The 24,500-nt window shown below is 37.5% G+C and overlaps 1 protein-coding gene across 1 annotated transcript in view; it reads right to left on the bottom strand.

Annotated features, from left to right (window-relative positions):
* Positions 1 to 24,500, bottom strand: part of LOC150100151 (integrin alpha-PS1-like) — a 573,942-nt gene that overhangs the window by 84,273 nt on the left and 465,169 nt on the right. The window contains exons 23-24 of the mRNA XM_090402382.1: positions 22,496 to 22,594; positions 5,687 to 5,806 (exon numbers count right to left, since the gene is read on the bottom strand). Coding sequence (XP_090258508.1) covers positions 5,687 to 5,806; positions 22,496 to 22,594 — 219 coding nt within the window. The remainder of the gene's footprint in view (positions 1 to 5,686; positions 5,807 to 22,495; positions 22,595 to 24,500) is intronic.

A 24,500-nucleotide genomic window follows, 5' to 3' on the forward strand; every position in this document is an offset into this window, starting at 1 on the left:
TTGGATCAGTTTGTTAGGGTGCACAGATGCTTTTGAGAAGAATTTGATTGCTATAGTCTGCATGAAAGTGTAAATATAGGGGACATCTGTGTCCCGATGTAGCTGGACAGTTTGGATGAACCATGGGGCGCCCAGGATCACTCTGACACATTTATTCTGGATACATTGTAGTTTGAGAATATTAGAATTTGAAGTATGACTCCAGGCCGGTGAAGCATAGGTGAGTATTGGACGAATCATCAGTTTGTATATGAGAAGTTTCATTCTGGTGCTCAGCTTACTATTTCTGTTGATTAGCAGATAGAGCTGGGCTATGGATTTTGATATGTTTGCACAGAGAGTCTTGATATGGGAGCTGAAAGTCAGTTTTCTGTCCAGTATTACACCAAAATATTTGATCTCATTTTTCCACGGAATTTTAGTGTTGAAAAGGAGAATATCTTCTTTAGGAAGCAGTGATCTTCTGGAGAATAGGATGGCTACACTCTTCAGGGGATTCACTTGGAGGCGCCATTTAGAAAAGTATTGTTCGGTTAGCAGTAGGTTTTCTTGCAGTTTCTTGATGGCTAGGTGAGGCTTTAAAGATCTGGCTAATATCGCTGTATCATCAGCATAAAGGGCTTTAATTGAAGATAATGGGTTGTGTGGTATATCATACAAGTATAAGGAGAATAGGATTGGTGCTAGTAAGGAATCTTGTGGAACTTCAGCCAAGATGCGTTTTTGTGTCAAGACTACCCCACATATCCTGACTTGCATGCGCCTATCGTAGAGGTATGCCTTTATAAGATGAATGATTCTGACTGGTACACCAGATGATATCAGTTTGTATAGCAAACCATAATGCCAAACCTTGTCAAATGCACTGGCTATGTCAAGGAAAACAGCCCCAGTGCATTGATGCCAGTTAAAACCCGTGATGATGTGTTCCGCCAATCTGTGTAATTGCTGCATGGTGGCATGTGACTGTCGGAAGCCAAACTGCTCCTCAGGCAGGATATTTATTCGGAGTACTGAATCTTGAAGTCTGGTAAGAATTACCTTCTCGGCAATTTTGCCGAGATTAGAGACGAGGCTGATTGGTCTGTAATTTTGAGGCAATCTGGGATCTTTTCCAGGTTTATGGATCGGTATTATGTCTGCCAGTTTCCAATAGGAAGGGAAATATTTGTAGTGAAGGATGGAGTTAATTATATTGGTCAGATGGACAATATCTCTACGTGGTAGAAGCTTTATTACTTTGTTAGAGATACCATCGGGTCCAGGAGCCTTTTTGTTCTTGAACTTTTTTAATAATAGCATATATTTCAGTAGGTGAGGTGGGTGCAATTTGAGTGGAATATGGGAGAGCAGAATTGAGCGAGTATCTGACATTTCGGTGGATCTTGTATATATATGGTTAAAATCAAGGTGATTGTATGCAGGTTTACATTGTTTTTCAAGATGATTTGCTACTGCTTCAGCTTTATCAGCATCCGTGTGGATGAGACCTGAATCTGTTTGGGGGGGGGGGGGGAAAGAGGTTATTTCTGTTTTTAATCTTTCGGATGAGATTCCATATGGAGTTATCAGTAGAGATGGAGGTTAGTTTTTCTTCCCAGAGTTGAGTTCTATGGGCTACAAGAGCATCTCTCACTGTAGAGTTGAACCTGTTCAAGATTCGTTTGTCTTGCGGCGCCCTGGTGTTGTGATATCTTTTTCTTGCTTTATTTTTTTCTCTAATCAGATTCATAATATCTTCTTGCAAGTATAGTTGCAGGGGTAGTAGATGTTGCACAGGCTGCTTTAATCTGTTCTTTTAAGTTTTTAACAGCTGTTTCAATTTCCTCTTTTGATTTAATGATGGGAACACGACCAATATATTTTGGAAGTACCTTGGAGAGCCTTTCCCAAGGAATGAATGAGTGGGGGGAGGGGGATAATTTTTCAAGATTCCCAATTTTAATCGTATTGGGTTATGGTCTGATGATAGATCGTTGATCATCATTAAATTGTATCGGAGTCTGATGTGCTGCAATATGGCTATATCCAGCACATCAGCCCGCCCATAAGTGTTGTGATGGGTGGGATCAGCGGGACCTATTACAAGAAGGTTGTTGAAACCAGCATAGTTTTGTAGTATCTGTCCATTTTTGTTGGTGGAACGGCTATTCCAGGCTGAATGCTTGGCATTTAAATCACTTGCCACAATGATAGGCTCTCCGGTATCGAATAAGGCATTCAAATCCAAGTCCAAGCAGAGTAATGATTTTTGTGGAGGATGATATGCTGCAAAGATTTTTAATTTGCCGACAGAACTCGTGAGAATCTCAATGCCAGTGACCTCGAGGTTGGTGGTAGGAGGGATGTTTATGGAGTGATGACAGATGAAATTTTTAATGAAGATTACTGTACCTCCTCCTCTGTGGGATAGTCTATCAGCTCTGTACAGTTGGTATGCACAATTTTGGGGTTGTCTGAAGGTCTTAGGTGCGTCTCATTTAGTAAAAGGACATCTGGCTGATGTCTTTGACGAAATTTTGAAGTACCTTTGAAGTATCTAATATCTTACTCTGCAGGCCGTTCACGTTCCATGCAATGATCTCTAGAGATTCTGGTTTTAGTTTATTATTGTTCATTAGTGAGTGCTGAAATGATGGTTTGGGTATCCTCTAGGAAACTTTTGGTAGAAGAAGGTGATGGGTTGGATCTGCTAAAATCTAACAGCATATTTGTGAGAGAAGAGGTAATGATAGCTGCCAGATTTGTGTGTGGTGTTGTCTGTTCACAGGATGGCTGTTTAGGACAAGTTACATCCGCATATGTCCTAGATTGTTGATGCGAAGTTATCTTTTGGGAACCTCTGACTTCTTCTGAAGGGCATCTGACCTTTTATATTGAACTACAGGAAACTGTGAAGTAGTCTCTGACATAGGTGAGGAAGAAAATGTTTCTGCTTCTGATTTTCTATTTCTTGGATTGTACGTGCATCCTCTGTAGTTGGCAGTGTAAGGACTGCCACAGTTGGCATATTTAGCCAGGGTGGATTTTGACTTAGAGCATGTATTTGTTGGGTAGCTGACCCCACATTTTAAGCATCTACATTCAGCCCTACACATTTTATGGGTGTGACCAAACTTCTGACATCTATGGCATTGCCCTGTTGAAGCCCTTTTTCTTAATGATTCTATAGTGATTTTCAGTCCACAGATGTACGTCAGATCATATATGTGCTTGTAGGTTTGACTAATCTCTACTAACACCAGTGGCATTGGAGTCCTGTCTCTCTTGGTCATTCTGCTGACCTTTACGGGTGGTAAATCTTGCTGGTGTAGATCTGCAGTGATTTCTTCTGTGGAAAGTTCACATACACCTCTAATCACTACCTTGAGGTTTTTTTCTGATCCCGGTGAAAAAGTGTGGTACTGAATACCTCTGGTGTTCAATTCAGAGGTTAACCATCGATAATCCATCACTGTTCTGGGTTGGATTTTAATGCCTTCTGTGACATTTTTTGCTTGGCTGTATGAGATCTGTAAGTTGTACATCGTAGTCCTTAGGAACATCCATTTATTCTTTTCACGCAGAATAATTGGGAGTATCTTTTCCCTTGAGGAGGTAGGAGAGGCTGGGACAGAGCCATCTTCTTCCATTACATCCGCATTTGATGGTTCAGAGGCCGCAGTTTTGCACTTTTTGCATGCACGAACCTCCTGATAATCAATGTGGTCAGTAAGGGGATTATCTTCAGCAGTTGTTGCTATTTCGCTAGCGCTGTCTTGAAGAAGTTCTAAGAGTTCAGAGTCATCTGTATCAACTTCTTTTATTTCATGAACTACTACCTTTCCTGGCCATTTTGTGTGAAGCAGATTTTCTACATGTTTAAAAATTGCTAGAAGCTGCTTAAAATTAAGTTCCTCGTGTGGTGCATCAATGGTTAGACCCAAGTCTTGTTCTGTAGAGAAGGACATGACTTTCCCTTTCCACAATAGTAATAATAGACAGTTTCTAATGAAGTAAATGAAGCAATGGCAATACTGATGGCAGCAGGCCTAGCGTATTGCCCTTGTTTTGAAAACTGTTGACTTACCTAGTTAGCTGATTCTTTGGACCTCTTTAAAATAAACTGATTGATTATAGTAGTAAAACTATTAACTACTATTAAATTTACTAGTCAAAAATCCTTGAATCACATTTTATATCAACTATTAAAAACCCGCACATCAGACATCAAAAATCTACTCCTCTAATGTTTTTTCCACTCATTGTTTATTCTGTCAAAGTCAAACATATTTATACACAGTAGGTTTAGCATTAATATGAGTACAGACTGTTATCACCGACTGTGTGGGTGATAACAGTCTGTACTCATATTAATGCTAACTCTCCAAAATCAATACAGTTATCACATCTTTGAAGAATTATTTGAACTATTAAATCCAAAACTGTTATCCCTTCCAATATTTTTGAAAATGCAATAACTAAAGAATTTACAAAAAAAAAAAAAAAAAAAAAAAAAAAAATCGAAGCACTCCAACAGTGCAAAAAGTGTTCCCACCATGACTATGACAAGATTTCATAGTGGTGAATTTATGGTAGTAGCCATTTACAGGCAGTCAAGATCCTCAGCACAAACCATAACTTTGCCATCACTCCTAGACAAGTACCAGTTTTAGAAATTATGATGAGTCTTGAACATGGAATCTATAATCTACCTCCCACAGAGCCTAACAATATTTGGATGGATATTGCCAACATCTTGATGAAATCCAAACCTCTTAAGAGCAACATTCCACAAAAAAGAAACAGCAGCCTCAAAAAAAAAAAAAAAAAAAAAAAAAAAAAACATTTATTATTATTATTATTATTACATGACACCTCCAGGGAGTCCAAAGATTCATCGAGGGAGGGCACCTATTCCACAAGTCTGTCTCCACTACTACTTTCATCATCTACACCACCACCATCTACCACCACCACCACTAGTATTTTCACAGTATATCCTACGACAACAGAAAAATTATTTTAACAAAAGCAGATAAAGGTAATGTGATCATAATGGAAAACACATAATACAATAGAAAAATGATGCATATGCTAATAGATTCCTCTGCACATCGGGTTACAGAATTAAAATCCCATTAATTCTCATAAGAAAAAAGTTTATAAATTATTAAAGAATAGTTGTTTCTTGGCCAAGAGCAAAAAAAAAAAAAACATATAGTGTTAAGCCACCAGGATACAGAGGGCCTCAGAAATTCAAAATCAATACCTCCCTCCCCCCATGCCCAATAGCTGAAAACAGGAGCCCCACATGTAAGCTTGCCAAATATATAATATAATCACCCACCCCTACATAGGCAACTCTGCTTCCAGGAGAAATTCTATTCAATCTAAAACTTTAATAAAAAATTTATACTCAAACATCCAGGCATCATAATCAGCTTTATTATTACTACATTTCCTGATGCGCAATCAGATAACCTTCATTTCATTAAGCCATGCCTCCTCTCCCAACATAAAGAATTTAGGTTAGAAATTCCATATTGCCACATTGTTCCCCCCACAACATATTTGCAGGAAATATCAGCTTTCAAGATCATCAGCTGAAAATCATACTGACTATTGCACATATTGCAATATTCTAAATTTCTGTTCAAATGAGAATTATATTTAGTATTTTAAAAGGAATATTGATGATTATTACCTGCACAAGTCCTGTCATCCATAGTCTGGCTTTTATCTTGATTACAGCAGAACGTTCAGATGCTAAACCTCGAATGATGCAATTAAAATAATTACATCTTGCTCTCTTTTGTCTACAATCCTAAAAAAATAAATACATCAGATCTCCTAATGATCCAAACTTGTTAAAATGGGGGAAGGAAGAGGAGGATTTTTTATTATTTAAGAGTTATTTACTTGGATGTTGCTATAGGTCAGGGAATGTGGAGGGTAGTGATGAAGAAATGTATAAGCAACTTGGGTTGGTGAACAAGAGTAGGGTGATTATTATGGATGACTTGAATTATGGCAGTATTGATTGGAATGAAGAGATAGTATTTGGGAAAAAAAGAAAAATAAATTTCTTGAGACAACTTTCTTAGGCAGTATATAAAGAAGGGCACACAAGGCTCAAGAGTCTAAGAAAATATGTGGAATTACAAGGTTAGTAATTATAACAAGCATAGATACAGCTTGGAGCTATAGCATGGAATGAGGAGTTGAGCAGAAAAGAAATAAATGCTGTTTGGGAAATGACAAAGAAATACATAATAGCATCAATGTGTGAATGCATTCTTAAGGTCAAAAAGCTGAATAAGGTAGGTGAATATGAAAATGAATGAATGAGGAGATTAAACATGAAATCTGGAAAAAGAAGAAGGCGCTTTAGAGGCAGCACAAGAGGAATAATGGTAATAATCAGTTGCATGAAGATATAAAGAGATAAAGAGCAGGCCAAGAGAGTGACTCAGTTGGTAAGAGCAACAAAACTGCAGTATGAGCAGAAATTAGCAAATCAGGACAAGAAAAACCCTTGTGAATTTTTCTGATATGTGACAAGTAGAAGGAAGAATGGTTATGGTAAGATTCTGTTAATGGATGAAAGTGGGAGATTGGTATTTGCTGCAGAGGACATAATCAAGGTATTCAGTGAGCAGTTCATCAGAGGGTTTTATCTTTAGTGTGAAATCAGAAGTTCAAGTGTAAAGAATGAAATGAGAGAAGACTTAAAATAGTGAGCAAGCAAGTGGTATATGACGAGTTAAGTAAGCTAAATGTCAATAAGGCAAGAGGAATTGAATTGATGACATATCACTACATGTATGAGGGAATGGTCCAGAAAGTTAGCATCGGCCTAGGCCTACCTGCTTAACAAGAGTCTTGCAACAGCACAAGTTTCAAATGAGTGGAAGGAAAGCAAAATTGTTCTGCTTCACAAAGGCTGATAAGGCTAAGGCAACAAATTATAGGCTGATCTGTATATCTGCAGTTGTAGTTAAGGTACTGGAGAGGTTGGTGAGATATAGGATACAATAGTGGGTTGATAACAGTGGTATTCGTTGTGGTTGTCAGCATGGTTTTTTAAATGGAGGGCATGTTTTACCAACTTGCTTAAGTACCATAACAAGGTGATGAACATATTGGACAATGGAGATGCACATACATGGCATACTTAGATGATGCAAAGGCTTTTGATAGATTCCACGTCAAAGGTGATAGCTAAATTGCAGCAGACTGGATCATGAGAGATTAGTGAGTTGGATAGGCAACTGACTCTCAGATAGGTATCAGCAAGTTGTGTAATGAGTGCAGCATCCCAGAGGGATAAAGTTGCGAGTGGTATGCCATTGGGGGGGGGGGGGGGACTTGGGGAACTTTGTGATTTAATTTGCATATTAATAGTATTGGGATGGGTTTAAGTGATATTGGGGAGTGATAAGGAATCAACATCAGCAAAACCATAATGCTGATGTTGTGACCTTAAAGACAGACTTGATTGTATGACTGGGCAGTTGAGTGGAACTATCAGTTCAATGTTGTGAAGTGTAAGATTCTGAAATTTGGTAGGCAACAATGGGATGCAAACTATGCATTTTGTGAGGAAATTGAGGAGACATGAGAATGTGGAGTGATGGTGGACAAGGATCTGAAGTTCAGAGGTCACACTGCACAAGTTGTGAAATCATCACATCAGATTATGGCAATGATGCAGAGGACCTCAACCTACAGAAATAAAGAGGTTTAGAATCTGGTGTTAATAATAATAAGGAGTTCTACAAATGTCAGAAACCTATGGTATATTTATAGTCAACTCACTACAGATTTTGTCTTCTGGTTTTCATGGTGATGAGGAGGATATATTGAAAAGGGTTCAGAGAAGACCAACTAAGGTGTGACCAACATGTGGGATATGATTGAGACATTTAATTTGGTAAAGGATTGTTACTAGGATTTCATAGAATCAAATTCCAGTATCATCCCTAGGAGTTGTACAAGGAGGATGTGAGCAGCAGCATAAGGAACAGATTCTTTGCATGGAAAGTATCTGGTGAGTGGAATGCATTGCCTGGCATTGTGGTGAATGCAGAAACATGGAATGAGTTTAAAGCACAGTTAAGTTGTAAAATGAGTTTGATTGTATAAGTTCTAAAACCTCCCATGATGTGCCTTTTGAATCTCGTGTTAATAATAATAATAAGCAGTTCTACAAATGTCAGAAACCTATGGTATATTTATGGTCAACTCACTACAGCAAACTATTATAGTAATAATTTGTTATAATTTGGCAGCTTATAGTTCACTAACTAAAACTATCAAAGTCCTGGCAAAAACTTCACAGCATTGATGCTAAAGAAATTCATATAAGCTAAACTGAGAGTTGAATACAGGTAAATGCAAAACAGAGAATATAGATAAGATGGGGGGAGTACAAAAATGTTTATTTTCCAAGCCACTTTAATCCTTCAATATTAGCAGACTTGGTAGTGTGCATTCTCCCATTAGACAAATGAAAATATACCACCTAAAGACTTATACTAACATCCATGCTAGTATAATTGAGATTTCAATTCCATTGTGAAATAGAGTGACTTTTATTATACAGTATGACACTAAGATTTTCTAATTATCTAATTCTGATAATTTAATGCTCACAGCAAAGTAATATAGAAGCACAATTTCTATACGTATGTGAATAATGGACAGTGACACACAGAGTTTTCCTCCCATTCGTGTGTCATCTCCTATCTGGGAGGTTGGCTACCATGATGTGACTCATGGTTGACTATGGGCATAATGACACGTGGTGAGGGCCCTATATCTTCCACATATTGTTGTAAGTATTCACGGCTGTAAATGAGTGTGTGTGTTCACGGGACCGGTCTGCCTGTTCTGAGGGATGAAAAATCCCTCTACCTCCATATGAGACTAGCTAACTCACCTTTAGTAGAAAGAGACTAGATAAAGGTTCCTCATATCATGGATGGGAATCAAACCCAGGTCTTTCCGAACAAAGGGCTTCATCTACACTGACTGAGCTACAGAGGCTCAAGAATTATCCTGGGATGCAAGATAGGATGTCATTCTTAAGCGAGTGAAGCCTGACTTATTTTAATTGTTTTTCTACTATCATCTAATAATAAGCTATTAAATAGCAAGAAAATTCAATACAATGATTAAACTTGTCAAAATGATAGGGATAAATTTTCAATTTAGTTAGTTTTTGTCTTTCAGCAAGAAGATGAATACATCCTTCTCAAGGGACCAGCCCCTTATATCCTAACTTGTATATACACTGATAAATTTAAGTGCATGTGTGGTCATGCAATCAGTTATTATTCAATCATCACAATGAGAGGAAGTAAGCAGATAAATATTAGGTCACACACACATATGTAAAAAAGTCGAGCATAATTCAAGCATCTTTACTTAATTTTTTTTTTTTTGCAAAAAAAAGTAGCTCAATCAGATATTTAAATGTTAAGTAGCAAGTGATTTTCATTAACTTCATTGATTTTATCCTCTAATATAACTTATACGGTTTTTTTTTTCCCCAAATTTATGCTAACTAATTCATCCATCAGTTAGTGTAAATTTGGAAAAAAAAACAAATAAACAAACAGTATAAGCTATATTAGAGGATAAAATTATCGAAGTTAATAAAATCACTTGCTTAAATTTTTACTTAACATCTAAATATTTGATTGAGCTACTTGTTTACAAAAAAAAAAAAAAAAAAATCAAGTAAAGATGTTTGAATCGTGCTTGACTTTTTCATCTTCTCATGCAATTTGCGATAGCTTTATCAAGACTTTGGAGGACTTCAAAGCTTCGTTCCATATCAGGATCAGCATCAAACAAAATTTCCTTAGCATACTCATTGTGATTGAAAACTAGCTCTTCTTGTTTGCACTCCTTATCTTCTTCATATGCATGCTGTTTTCTTCTAGTTGAAGGAGATCATTCTCGCTTAACTGTTCTGAATGGGAATCAAGCAAGTTTCTCACATCTTAATTATCCAGTTCATTAAATCTATGTTCTTTTCCAATTGTGCTAATTTCTTCACTAATTTTGGATTTTGCACATGATAAACTTCCATAGAGATGCATTTAAAGCCTACGCATTGCCTCCTAATAAAAGTGTAAAAATAACAATAAAAGACATTCTTTAGATACTTTGTATCCTGGGTGAGATGCTTCAGTTTTAGCTAGGAAAGTTTTTGTTGACATACGCTTCAAAAAGAGACCAGTTTTGTCGACTTTGAATAATTGCTGATTGTCATAATCACCCTCCTGAATTATCCTTTTCAATTCTTCAGGAAACTTGGCTGCAGAATCTTTATTAGCATTAGCAGATTACCCAGTTGTTCTTACTTTATGCAGCCCAGCTTGATTTTAAAAACAGTCAAACCAACATAAACTCGCAGTAAGGCTTTCATATTCATCTGGAAATTTGGTCTCTTTCAATGAGGTAAATATATTGAGAGTTTTTGCCTGAATATTCTTTGTACTAAGCAGTATTCTTTTTTAGTTATAATCCTCAATCCAGAGTGATAGAAAATGCTCCACCTCGATCATCAAATGGCTTCTGTTTTGGATAATCTGCATGCTTAAAGAACCAGCAGCAACTTTCCTTCTTCTTTGTTCCTATTTAATATAGTCCAAACTGTAGAGTCACTGTATCCCAGGTCTTGCACAGTCATTATATTACTAACACCACTTTCATTTCTCTTAATGACTTCCAGCTTTTCCGTTCAATGCTGATTATTATTATTATTATTGTTCCGGGAAACTCCAAGGAGTCGACAGACTCATCGAGGGAGGCCCTAACATCATGTCAAGAACAACTATTCAACATTCACACAGTATCTATCATACCTTGCCTTGAACTCATTCACGGTTGTAGCACCCACAACAGACTCTGGAAGCTTATTCCACTCATTTACCACTCTCCAAGTAAAGAACCTAGCTCTAACACCCTTGTCAACCACACTCTTGCCCAGCTTCTATGCATTGCCTCTAGTCCTCCCACCACCAGTCATATTTTCAAAGACATCTTCTGGATCAATCTTATAAAAACCCTTCAGTAATTTGAATGTCTCAATCATATCACCCCTCCTTCGCCTATCGTCCAATTTCTGCAACCCACAAATCTTCAACCTATTCTCATAAGGTTCATTCCACAGACCTGCTATCATCTTGGTCACTCGTCTCTGGATCCTCTCCACTTCCTCCCCATCACGAAGAAACCCTGGTGCCCATAGCTGGGCACAGAAGTCCAGATGGGGTCTTATCAAGGCTCGATACAGAGGAACAACAACTTGTTCGTCTCTGCATGTTAAAGTATTTTTCAGAAGCCAAGTGATTTGGTGAGCTGTTTTAGTTACTTTTGCAATGTGCCCCCTAAACTTCAATTCCCTATCCACCAACACTCCCAAATCCCTGGCCTCATCAATCTCCTGGAGTATGGTTCCACCAATGCGATATACTGCTACTATTCTTTTCACCCCAAAGTCCATAGCCTTACACTTTGCGCCACATTAAAATGACATCCATTTTTCCTAGCCCAGTCCTCCAAACTATCCAAATCATCCTGTAAAATTTTGACATCCTGTGCACTCACAATTGCTCTACCCAACTTTGCATCATCAGCAAACAAGTGAACACTTCCTCTCAGATCCTTTCCAATATCATTGATGAACAAATTGAAAAGCAGTGGTCCAAGAACAGAGCCCTGTGGCACTCCACTAGTCACAAGACGTCTTTTAGACTCCACTCCTGAATAAACCACTCTTTGATATCTCTCCTTCAACCACCCTCTTATCCATCTCACCAACCCTATATCTATACCCATCTGCTCCAGTTTACTGATTAGGGTTCCATGTGGTATCCTATCAAAGGCCTTGGCAAGGTCCAGTAGTATCACTGTAAACCCATTACCCCTATCCAGTTCAGCCATCACTGTGTTATAAAACGTGAGCAAGTTACTGAGGCATGATCTACCCTTCACAAAACCATGTTGTCCCCCATACAATATCCCATTTTCATCTATCCAATCCTGTATTCTTTTCTTGACTAATTTCTCTAAGACCTTGACAATGATTCCTGATATGCTAATCGGTCGGTAATTTACAACAGCAGTCTTGGAACCACCTTTATGCAGTGGAACTATTTTCCCCTCTTTCCACCCCCTCGGGACTAACCCAGACCCGAGACTCAAATTAAACAAAATGGTCAAGGGTACTGACAATTCTTTAGCTGCTTCTCGTGCAACACGAGCTGGTATACCATCCAATCCCACAGATGTATTGACATTGAGGTCATGCAATAGACTACTCACCTCCACTTCATTAACCACAATTCCCGTATAATCTACTGGTTTATTCGTTTCTGCAATGTCACCACCTGGATGATATACTTTTGCAAAGTGCTCACTCAGTAACTCAACTGATTCAGTTACCTCCCTACCATCGGCATTCTTTAAAATCAATCTGCCATGTACATTTTTCCTTTTACTTGCTACATATCTAAAAAACTGTTTAGGATTCTCTTTAGCCTGCATGGCCAATGTTCTTTCGTAATCCTTTTTTGCTTTTCTTACCACACTCGTCACCCTTCTGGCCTGCGCTTTATACCGTTCATGTGCCTGCCGGTCACCCTTCTCCTTAAATTCCCTCCATAGTTGTTTCTTTTTTTGCAACTCAAGCTTAATGGTGTTATTCATCCATTTAACCCCTACTTGATTTATTAATTGGACTCTAGGTATACAGTCAGCCATTGCTTCATGCAAGCACTTCTTAACTACCTCCCATGCACTATCAACTTCTAGTCCTTGCAGTTGTACATGCCATGGCACTGAACCAATCAAACTCCTAAGCTTGTCATACTTTCCAGCCCGATAATTCCACATGTACCCTGTCTTAATTGAAAATTCTACACCTTTAGCCACCTCCCAAGTTAAGACCCTATGATCACTCTCACCGATTGGTGGCAATGTGGTCATATTTGTTACAGCCAAATCCTCAGATGTAATTACTAGGTCAAGCACTCTCTGACCCCTAGTATTTTCCATTACATGGTGTCGCAGATAGTTATCCCTTAATAACCGCATAAAATCCAGTTCCTTCCTCCCGTGTGTCCTCTCCTCACTCCAATCAATGCGACTATAGTTGAAATCTCCCATAATAATCACCCTCCTTCCACCCATTTCTTCTATTTGCTTGTGCATACTGTCACCACCATCTTTTCCATCACCTGGTCTATAGCAGCACCCAATTGTATATTTAGTTCTGCTAGCCACAATCTCACACCAAATGGCCTCAAATGTGCTCTTTTCTCTATCCTGCAATTCAACTTCTATTCTCCTTGGCTGGAGCTCATCAGCTATCATCAACAATACTCCTCCCCCCATTTTATTCTCTCTGTCATTCCTGAACACACTATACCCATCACATTCAATCCCACTAGCTATATCATCTACAGTCAACCATGTTTCACTAATACCTATAACCTGTGGTCTGGAAATGCCAACCATGGCCAAAAACTCTTCCTTCTTGTTCCTAATACTCCTAGCATTAGTGTACATGAATTTAAGACCCCCATTAGCCCCAACCCTACCTTGATGCCTTATATTAACTATCCCACTCAGATTTGTTGTCCTTATTTGCTCTGGCATATTATATTCATTCTTACATTCAACTGCCTCTATAAGGACTGTATCTCTACTCCCCCCCCCTTAACAAATCTAGTTTCCCTGAATTTGCACATCCACTACATTCAGCAACACTTTCTCAAGTCTTCTTACACCGTAACCATTCAAATGCAAGCCATCCATCTTATATAGATCCTTTCGCCCATCAAACTCACTCCACACATCCACAAATTCCACACCACGCGTCATACATAACCCACGCATAAAGTCATTCGCAATTATAGCCTCCTTTTAAACATTTCACTGTCATACCGTGGCAAAAGACTAATCATTCTAACTCTCTCACTCTTTTCTTTTGCTACCTCAAACAATTCATTCAGGTCTTCTATCATTTCCATTTTATCTCCTTTCAAATCATTCGTACCTGCCACAACAATCATTTCTTTCACTCTTTCCTTTTGCTCTCTAATAGACTCAGTTACGTCCTTTATGGTCGTACCAGGTTGGTACGATTTTGTCAAATCCTCTACTAACACACCTCGTACTAACGAGTCTCCATACAGCACTCTATCCTTCATTTTGTTCATGTTCACATTCATACGTCTATTTTTCCTGTCATACCTTTTATTATTGGTTGGTTCATTCAGTCTACTTTTGTTCATGCACTCTAGCTGCTGTTTTGCTCTTTCTATCGCACTATTCAACAACGCGATCTCACTCAATGCATCTATCTCATCTTTTTTGTTCTCTGAGAAACCATTTATACTATCATTCACACTCTCACAATTTTCATGTACAACCTTGCCGTTTCTTGTCATATCCCTAATTCCTTCATTCTGAAGGTTGACAAAAATATCACACTCACGATCCGAAATACACTTCAATTCCTCATTCTCCCTACATTTTCTACACACATTCAATCCTTTATTATCATCTAACCACACTCCGACCGCACTCCGCAAAGCGTACATTTCACAGGTAGTACACTGACTCATTTCTTTTATGCTACCGTTCTTTGATAACGATGGCGAACCTTCATTACTGGCCGCCATTTTCCTTCGCACAGGTGCCATACTTATTTCAACGTGTTTTGTCAAATTATACGTTATAACACACCAAAATAGACGCACTAAAATACGCAAGGCAAACAAAACAAAACTACACAATATTAAGTAATTTGTATCGATAACTGAAAATGATACTTATCTTATCTGGAGCTTGCACGAACACTACACATTACGAATTCATCTAGCAGCGACTTCCCGACATAGATTATGTTATAAAACACTTTAGTGCACTAACCACGCTAATAAAGCTCCAATAATATACCAAAATTACACACTTAAGTCCATTAAATTGAATCCAAAACATCAATCTTATGATTAGCGACAAAAAATTATGCGTAACATAAAAAAATTGCATTTAACTGATTAATCGCTCACTTAAAGTGGGAAATAGTATCATTTCACTCAATTGCACTAGCTGATTATCATGCATATCAAATTCGCGTTAAGCGAGGTTTTCCTATATACTCTTTCACATACACACCCATGCATGAGTTAACTTAAAAAAAAGGTTCGACTTTTTTTTTTTTTTTTTCAAAGAAAGAGAAATTAATTCCACTGAAGGTGCTCATTAGTTTATTTATCTATGCATGTCAGAAGCAACATAGTTCAAATACACATAAATTTACAAAAAATTGATTATTTATTGGAATTAAAAAGAAAAAAAACAAAAACACAATTTACAGCATAAATACACTGAGTAAAAGTACACTAGAAGGTTCATCAAATTTTTGCTGCCCAGAATTTGGCCAAATCACAAGCATTAGGGGTCACACTAATCAAATTGTCCACTGTACAACTAAAGGGATATAACCTACAGTTCAAGAAGTGGGCCACAGTTTGCTCCTCCCCACATTCATATCAGTCCCCACTTTTTTACATTGTCCTTGGATCATCTGACACCACATTGCAGCCTATTTAAAGTTTTCCAAATAGTCCAGTTTTCTCTGTGGCCTGGTGGAAGACTTTCAGATGGTACAACCCAATCTGTAAGGTGACTGTTTCTTGTCTTCCATGTGGCTAGTCTTGATTTTTGGAGTGGTTCAGTAAGGCTTTCAGTGGTATGAAGAAAACTTTTCCTGGATTTTAACTGTTGATGGGCAGGTTGATATCCAAATAGAGGATGGTCTGTAGACATGGATACCTTAAGTCTCTCATTTCTAAACACCACTCGCATCTAATATCTGGAGGTGCTATGCCGGTGAAACAATAAATTTTTTCGTGAGGTGTCGGTATCAAACAACCAGTAATGAGTCTACATGTCTCATTTAAGGCGACATCCACCTGCTTGGCATGGCAGGATCTATACCATACAGGGCATGTATATTCTGCAACTAACATAAAAAGCCAAGGCAGTGCTCCTTATTGTTTGAACTTGTGTTCCCCAAGTAGTGCTGGATAGTTTCTGAAGAATACTATGCCTTGTAGTTACCATATGTTTTGTATTTATACAATGTCTTTCATAAGTGAGAGTACAGTCTAAAGTTACCCCTAAATATTTAGGTTGGACAATGATCTAAGTGTTCTCCCAAGTTATTTGTAGTTTTCTTGTTGATTGTTTATTCTTTTAATGAAAAGCACAGACTTGGGTTTTTAGGGGATTAGGTTTCAATTGGTTTTCACTATAGTAAGGACTGAGTTCAATCGGTGCTTCGGAGAGCTTTTATTCTACACTCTCAAAATGATCTGCCTGAGTGGCAACGGCACGATCATCAGCATAGATAAAACTTTTTGTATCTTTGGGAAAAGGCTGGTCATTTGTAGAGATGTTAAAAAGCATTGGGGTCAGAACACTGCCATGAGGGAGGTTGCTCTTCTGAATCCTCTGACTACATTGTCCTTGAAAATCAAGGACTTTTTGTACAGTTTACTTAACAAGATGTGGTGGTTAACCGTATCATAAGCAGCAGTTAAGTCTATGAAAACTACTCTTGTTATTTTACAGTTCTTATAACCATTCTCAGACATTAGAATGTGCTAGTTGAAGAACTTGTGATGTACAACTTTTCCCATCTTGAAAGCTAGCTTGTTCAGAAATTAGGAGTGGATCAATTATCCTCATTAGTTTTTTGAGGATCATTCACTCAAGAATCTTATATAGATGACACATTTTAGGCATTTGCATCTTTTCCTAGTTTGAGAGCTGCAATAACTTTAGCCCTTTTCCAAACTTTGGATATTTTGCAGGTATTAATAGAATTGTTGAACAAATTCAGCATCCAATCTTTGGTTGTGGGACCAAATTCCTTGATTTTCTCAATATAAACTTCATCCAGACCTGCTGCTTTTCCTTTCTTACAAATTTTAATTGCCCTGTTAAGTTCTTCCATTGTAAAAGGTTTATTAATTTCTTTTCCATATTCCCTCTGAAATCCTTTTTTTTTTTTGTATTTGAACTGGATTTATAGGTTTGCCACTTTTAAGAAGCTGATGTGCTATTTAATTTGCCGAGACATTAGAATGTGTCAAAGTTTTGTTTTGGGTCATTGCTGAGGCATCTAAGTAGCCTCCAAACTTTTTGGCTACTCCTTTCCACATCTGTTTCATTCATTAACTTTATTCATTGTTTGCATTGCTCACTAGAGTATCTGCTAGTATATGAGATGGTTTCAATTCTAATTACTTTGGATTTCCTCTCAGTATATAAAAAAGTAGTGTCTCAAATATGAATTCAGGTACAAACTTTGTTTGCATATATCTGTTTGAAAAACAGAATAAACTTTCCTATATAAAACACTGTTCAAGGTGAGGGTGACGTATGACAATTATTGTGATAACAAGTCTACCACTGATCACAATGACTGTAATCACTGTTAAGACATCCTATCGTAAGGCTTATGCCTTCACCAAGGTAGATAGATTCCTCAAATGGAGAGAATGGCTGGTGAGTGGAATGTATTGCCTGGGAGTTTGGAAATGTTAAATGAGTTTAATGGACAGTCTCATGAAATTTGTGCGTGAGAGAGAAGATCCTCCCCCTATGATCAATCTTGTAACTCCATGGAGGTATGGTGCTAATAACAATAGCATAATACAAAATATTCAGGCTAAAAAAAACAAACAAAGAACCTCTATAGCTCAGTCAGTACAGATAAAACCCTTTGGTTGGAAAGACATGGGTTTGAATTCTGTCTATCTACACAGCAAAGATCCTTTATCAGGGTTTTCAATTGAAGCTGAGTCAACTGGTCTCATACAGAGGTGGCCAGGGTTTTCCTTCCAGAAATTCAGGCATTTACTTGGCTGTGACAGGTCACTGAGCCTAACACAAAAGGGAAGATGAGATGATAGAAAAACAACTTCTGTGCTAAAGCATATGACAAGCCACACACACAGCTTCATGTATAAAATAGCTATTATTATTTGAAATACATTCCTTTCTAATCAACTTTCAGATGTATGTCTTTTAGCACTATAATGGAAAGTAAGTGGATGAACTCCAGAACTTTAAGGCTTCTTTTATATATGGTGTTATTCCCATCTCCTCTCTCCTTATCTAAACACTTACTCTAACTGAAGTGATGAAATAACATCATCATGCAGATATGGCCAAGGTATATCCATCCTTTCTTTTAGTGTTACACGGTGATCAGCATTCATGTTTGAAATTATGGATTCTACAACCGTGTCAAAATAACTCTTTTTATTATCCCGACATTTCGATCTTCATATCAAGATTGGGATAATAAAAAGAGTTATTTTAACACAATTGTAGAATCCATAATTTCAAGAATGAAGGTATATCATCCTATTATACCAAAGATGAGGTGCTATGTGCCTCATCTAGTTTCTCAGAAAGACATGAGAAAAATTTTGAATAGCTTAGATAACTAAAAGTATGCCAGTTGTGATATCCCCTCCCATTATCATCATCATTTGATATTTTCTGTCCCTGAACCTCCTCCATTTTGCCCTAGCTTGAACTTTTCTATGCCACTAAGTTCTATTGTCTCTTTAATTTTGTCTTCCCATCTTTTTGGTCTCCATATAACTTTCTCAGGATACCATTCAGATATCAACTTTGTCCATTTTGGCACACTAATTCTTGCAGTATGACCTGCCGAATGTCATTTAGATTTTTTAATCGCTCACTTGTTAGAATGTCTTTCACCCTGGTTTGAGCTCTGACCAGAGTATTATGATTTCTATCTTGAATGGTAATACCAAGCAGTGTTCTTTCCATTTTCCTCTGAGTAGTTCTGAACTTCTCAATTTTTCAGCCAAAGCCCATTCTATATCACCTTAATCTTCACATTCTTTCCTATTCACTGATATTTCATAGCATGGAAGTAAGCCAATATTCAGCATACTCCAAAAAGCCTGCGACCAAACTATTCCCCCATCTCAGGTTTCTTTTAAATAATGGAGATCATATACAGCTAACTGTTTCACCATCTGGAAACACACCAAATAATTAGCAACCATATATATATATATATATATATATATATATATATATATATATATATATATTATGGAAAGGTCACAAGACCTATAACACTAACAATGCCATGTGTGCAGGGCTGAATCAACACCTTCTTCGGCCCCCGGTGGGAAGAGAAATGTGAGACCCTGTATCACTTTTCCTAATGTTCAGTAATAATAATAAGATACTCATCAATTTTGAAGTCCCATGTAATTCCATTGGTGGATGCGAAGGCGATATTCAAAACAAAAATAGCACAACAATTCACTCCTTCCCACCCACATGCTTCCCCATAGCAAAACTAACATTATAAAGTGACTTTTCTACATTTTGATGTGGCAAAATCATGTACTAGGTCATCAAAATTAATATTCTGTAAAGTCTCATGTTCAATGATCATTAAACTTGGGTGGTTGTTTAATCGTGACTGTGCCATGATGTTTCTTAATTCATTTTTTAGTAATTTCATTTTAGAAAATGAACATTCACCGTGGGTATTAGTAACCATCATTGAAAAAAAAATCCTCATAGAGATTTCCATATTAGGAAATACTGAAAATATATGTTCATTATGCATATAAGCGTAAATTTAGTTAATGGTAACATAGTCCTTCTTCATTTGTGGTTAAGGTCTTTTGCACATAAGCATTATCAACAATGTTTTGTCAGAAACTCGTGACTGTTGATGTAGGATGCGCCAAATCAAGTTAATGTTAATTCCAAAAAAGTGAGTAACTCATAGCTTAGCATTGAAATAAAATGAAGTTTAATAGCAGTTTTTGTTTAACCGGGTTTCTTGTAACCGGAGTTTGAAAAAGTTCTTTCCTCATAGCATTTTCATAAAATCCTTTGCATCAAGTTATATTCGGGTTATTATGTAATATTTTAATCAGCCCATGTCGAGCAGTTAAAATTTGTTTGGTTTCTCTATTTTAAAAAATAAAAGAATGGGGGGCCCTAAGGTAACGGTGAACCTGCCGGGTTCACTGTTACCTTAAAACGGCCCTGCATGTGTGTGCAAGTGATTAAGGAGAAAATGTTTCTTAGAATGGTAGGTTGCACTTAATGGAAAAAACAGTATGGGAGAAAGTTCATTCAGAGGTGGATGGAATGAAGGAAGCTGATAAGAAGTTAGTTCAGTGTGTTAGGAGTTGGATAGCATATGGGTGTTGGCTAGTGGCTGCTCTAGTTCTTACGTGATTAGAAAAAAAGTAGAGGAATAGTAGCAGCCAATACAGAGGAGCAATGCCCATAAAATACCTATGGAAAAGACACAGCACTGAAACAGAGTACCTATGATAAACTGACTGAAGGGAGTCTGTGAGAGAAGGGTCATCTATTAAGGGGATTGCCTTCTGAATATATCAAGAATTCTTAGAGAGGTTTTGGGTGCTCCACCTCAAAAGTTGGATGGATTTGAGACATATAAAATGTTAGAAGTTGAGAGGAAGAGAAGTAATATTTAAAATAGAAAACAACACCAAGCTTTTTAGAGGCTAAGGAGGCTATGTAAATAGTATGTCTTTGCCAGGAAAAACTGGATGTAACAGCCAATCCAAGAAGAGAAAGTTGATCTTGAAAGGAAACTGGAACATTATCAAAAATGAGAGGGATTAGGTAGGATTTTTCTTGCAGGTAATAAGGCAGACTTGATGTTGAAAAGTTATATTTTGCTAGCGAAACTAGTCGACGAATTTGTACATATATGTATTAAACCTATGGTCTTATAATCCGAATATTTACTGTGTTAATTAAAGGCAGACTTGAGTTTTTTAAGCATTGAAATTTACTAAGTTGTCTTCATTCTCATTTCAGGATGTCAAGGAGGTCGGTGTTCAAGTCACTGGTTATGGAAGATCTTGAGGCATCTAGCATTAGGATACTGCAGAGTTTATCGAATGAGGAAGAGGAAGGAATGAAGAGAGTACTGTCATTGGTGAAGTTTGAATAAGATTTGAAGTCAGAGAAAGGAGGGCACTGATGTAAAGGAGGAAGAGTGTGGGTGAGAGCACAGAACCCTGAGGCACTGCAGCATTGATGGGGAAATCTAATGAGAGGAAGCCATCCATCATAACACACAATGAACTCTATGAATGGATTGCCTGTGAGGATGCTGGCAGCTTGTTCAAGAGGCCTCAGTGCCAGACATGATCAAATGCCTTAGAAAGCAATAACATGAGTTTCTCCAAATCATTCCATGGCTTGAGTACAAAGGTGGGTGAGATTAGCTAAGAGGGCAGCTGTAAAATGAGAATGGCAGAAACCATATGGGTGATTGCTAATTAACTGATGAGTCTCCAGTTGCTGATAACCTTTCCATCACTTTTGAAAGTACTGAGACGAAAGCAATGGGACAATAGTTAGAAAGCTGACTTTTGTCTCTCTTTTTGGGTACAGACTGGATGTGGGCTTGCTTCCGTGCTATTGGATAGATGCCACTAGAATATGAAAGCTTAAATATAGACATTACAAGATGGGTGTCAATTCTGGAGCACAAGTCTTGAGCATAAGTCCACAAACTCAAGACTTGAGCACATCTTGAGTTGGTGGATTGAGCAGTGGAGACAGTTGTAGAGCAGGTGCCCTCCCTCGATGAGTCCTTGGACTCCCTGGATGTGTCAAATAATAATAATAACTGGAGGAATATCATCTGGACCAGGAGCCTGATTAGTATCATTTTGGTAAAAGTTCACAGGATGTATGCAGTGGAAAGGTTGTGGAAGTACAGCAGGTAATTTGCTTTGGTCATCCAGGTAGGAGTTAGAGGAAAAAAACTGATGTTAGAGGGAAAAAACTGATATGTGAGGTTACCATAGTTCATTAGGATGCAAGAGAGGTGGCAACATGGAACAGAAGGGAAGAAATTATGCACAACAACCTTAGCAAGAGACCAGAAAGCTTGACTGCCAGTTGAGCAGGAGGCAAATTTATCACATTTCATCCTTATGAAGTCTGCTTTGGAATCATTGATAACTTTTTTTTTTTACACATTTCTGGCTATTGGGTAAGCTGAATGAGAAGCAGGAGTTCTTAATTTAAACCATTGAACATAAGCTGCATTTTTATCATGGATGGCAGAGGCACATTTTTTTTTGAGAACCAGGGCCTGGATACAGGTCAGGAGTTTGCAGTGAATCAGGAAATGAAGGCTCTTATTCCAGTGAGGATTATTTCAGTTACTAGTTCAGTGCAGGACCATGAGAATGAAAGCAGTAATCTGACTACAGGAAACAGAAAGCAGCATAGCCCCCCTCCCCCCCAATAATAACTTCACTGTAATTTTTTTTTAAACAAATTCTCTGGGGATTATCAAGTAGCAATATAATAAACTATACTTTAAAATTTTAAGTACTTAAGAAACTAAATGGATTACCAGCATAACAGCCTTTTTTCCATCTTGACGTAACTCTTCAAGAGGAGCTTCTCTTTTTGCTCGAAGAAGAGAGTGTGCCTCCTTTTTTTCTTTCCTAGTCTATAAAAATTAAAAAAAAAAAAAAAAAAAACAGATGTAAGCTTTGTATCAATTATAACTAAGACAAATAATGTGAACGTAATGCAATCAGCAATTGTCCATATAGATTCTACCGCTCTCATTCCACAACAAGTATAATACTTCTAGCCAACTACTTCTATGACAAATGCTATGAATTATGATGGTAGTCTTCCCCACTCTAAAAGGACACTTAAGCAATAAGTTTTTGGCTAATAACATTATGCAGTATATGTATCCCCCCATTCTAACTTCACTGTCATTTTTTAACATTCTATTTCTATTATTGTTTATTTCTTTCCTATGGACATAATAATAGGAAAGGTTTGCAGAACTTCATGTGATTGTTCTTGGCATTTCCAGGGTATTTGATGGAATCTGGAATAGACTCCTTAACATCTTATAATGTTTTCTGCCTTTTTTTAATTGGGTCACCAGTTCCTCTCTGGTCATTCAGTGCATCTCGTGATGAATAGAATACCCTGTTCAGATTTTTCTATCAATGCTCAGGTACTATGACAGGGATGTTTATTTTCTCCCACATTCTTCCTTCTATTACATTAATGACCTTCTCTCACTAAATTCCAATCTCATCCATAGTTTTGAAGATGATAATGATAGTACCCTCTTCCTCTTCTTCATTCAAAAACCCTGCAGTGCTCTAATGATTCAAGTCTTCAAAAAGCCAATATTTTAAATTGATCTCCTTACTATTGTCCAGTAGGATAATGTAGTGTTTTGACAGTAAATCTGATGTTTGCCATGATCTGCGCATATGAGATTTTTTCCAAAGCAATTGCAAAATACATGTCACATCACATCATCATCCTGTTTAGAAGTAATTTTCAAAATTTGCTGAATTTCATCCTAAGGACCTGCACTGTATCTGGAATAATATGCTCTATTTAAATTATTTAAACCAAAATGGTTACAACAGCAACAACAAAAAAAAAAAACTGACTAAACTCCTTAACCCCCCCCCCCACAACAAATTATACATTCACCATATTCCTAATTCTATTTCAAAGGTATAACACATAGACTGGATTTTCACCAAAAACAACAGAAAATTAGAATGGTCTGCAAACCTTTGAACCATGTTTCCAGTTTCTTGAGACAAATCAAGGACCACCAGGAACTCTCCCCTGTTAGTATTTCAGGACTCAGTATTTCACAGAAACAGGATGGACCACATTGGTAAGAGAAAAATAGCATAAAAATCTATTCAGTATGGACAACCTGAAAGTAGACTTGCATAATATGCTTTGGGTACAGTCCATTTCACCTAGTGGACGAAAGCCAGTCTAATATACAGGTACCAATTTATATTACAGAGACTGTTCCTCGAAAAAGCTGAAGTTCTATAGAATATGGTTAACTGTAATAGAACTGAGGGTGTGATCCTACACAAAGTTTGGCACACCACACTATTCTCCTATCAGCAAAGAGTGTCACTGTCACCCCCTCCATGCACATGACTTTCCTTGAGGTAGCATTCTCAGTTTTTTTTCTGAAAGTGTGTCTTTAAAGTGCCTTTGAAGTGTGTTTGGCATGTAAATAATTAATTACTTAGTAAATTCCACATATATAATAACTATGGAAATCTGACCGTGTGGACAGACTTATGTGTTCATCGAACATGTTGTTTATTTTTTAACAGTATATATTAGAACACAGAAACTAAGTAAATAATTAATTTATTAACTGGCAAGGGAAGGGGAAGGGAATCACATGGAAAGGAAAAATATACAAACAAATAGATGGGACAGCCATGCCCCCCCCCCCCAGCCAACTTTTACATGGAACACCTGGAAAAACTAGCAATCAATACAGCCACTCTCAACCCAACACTTTGGCTATGCTATGTTGACAATGTGCTTGCTATTTG

The sequence above is a fragment of the Typopeltis vanoorti genome, chromosome 13 (assembly GCF_054136105.1).
Source record: "Typopeltis vanoorti isolate ZY-2024b chromosome 13, IOZ_Tvanoo_1.0, whole genome shotgun sequence".
In the NCBI taxonomy this organism is placed as follows: domain Eukaryota; kingdom Metazoa; phylum Arthropoda; class Arachnida; order Uropygi; family Thelyphonidae; genus Typopeltis; species Typopeltis vanoorti.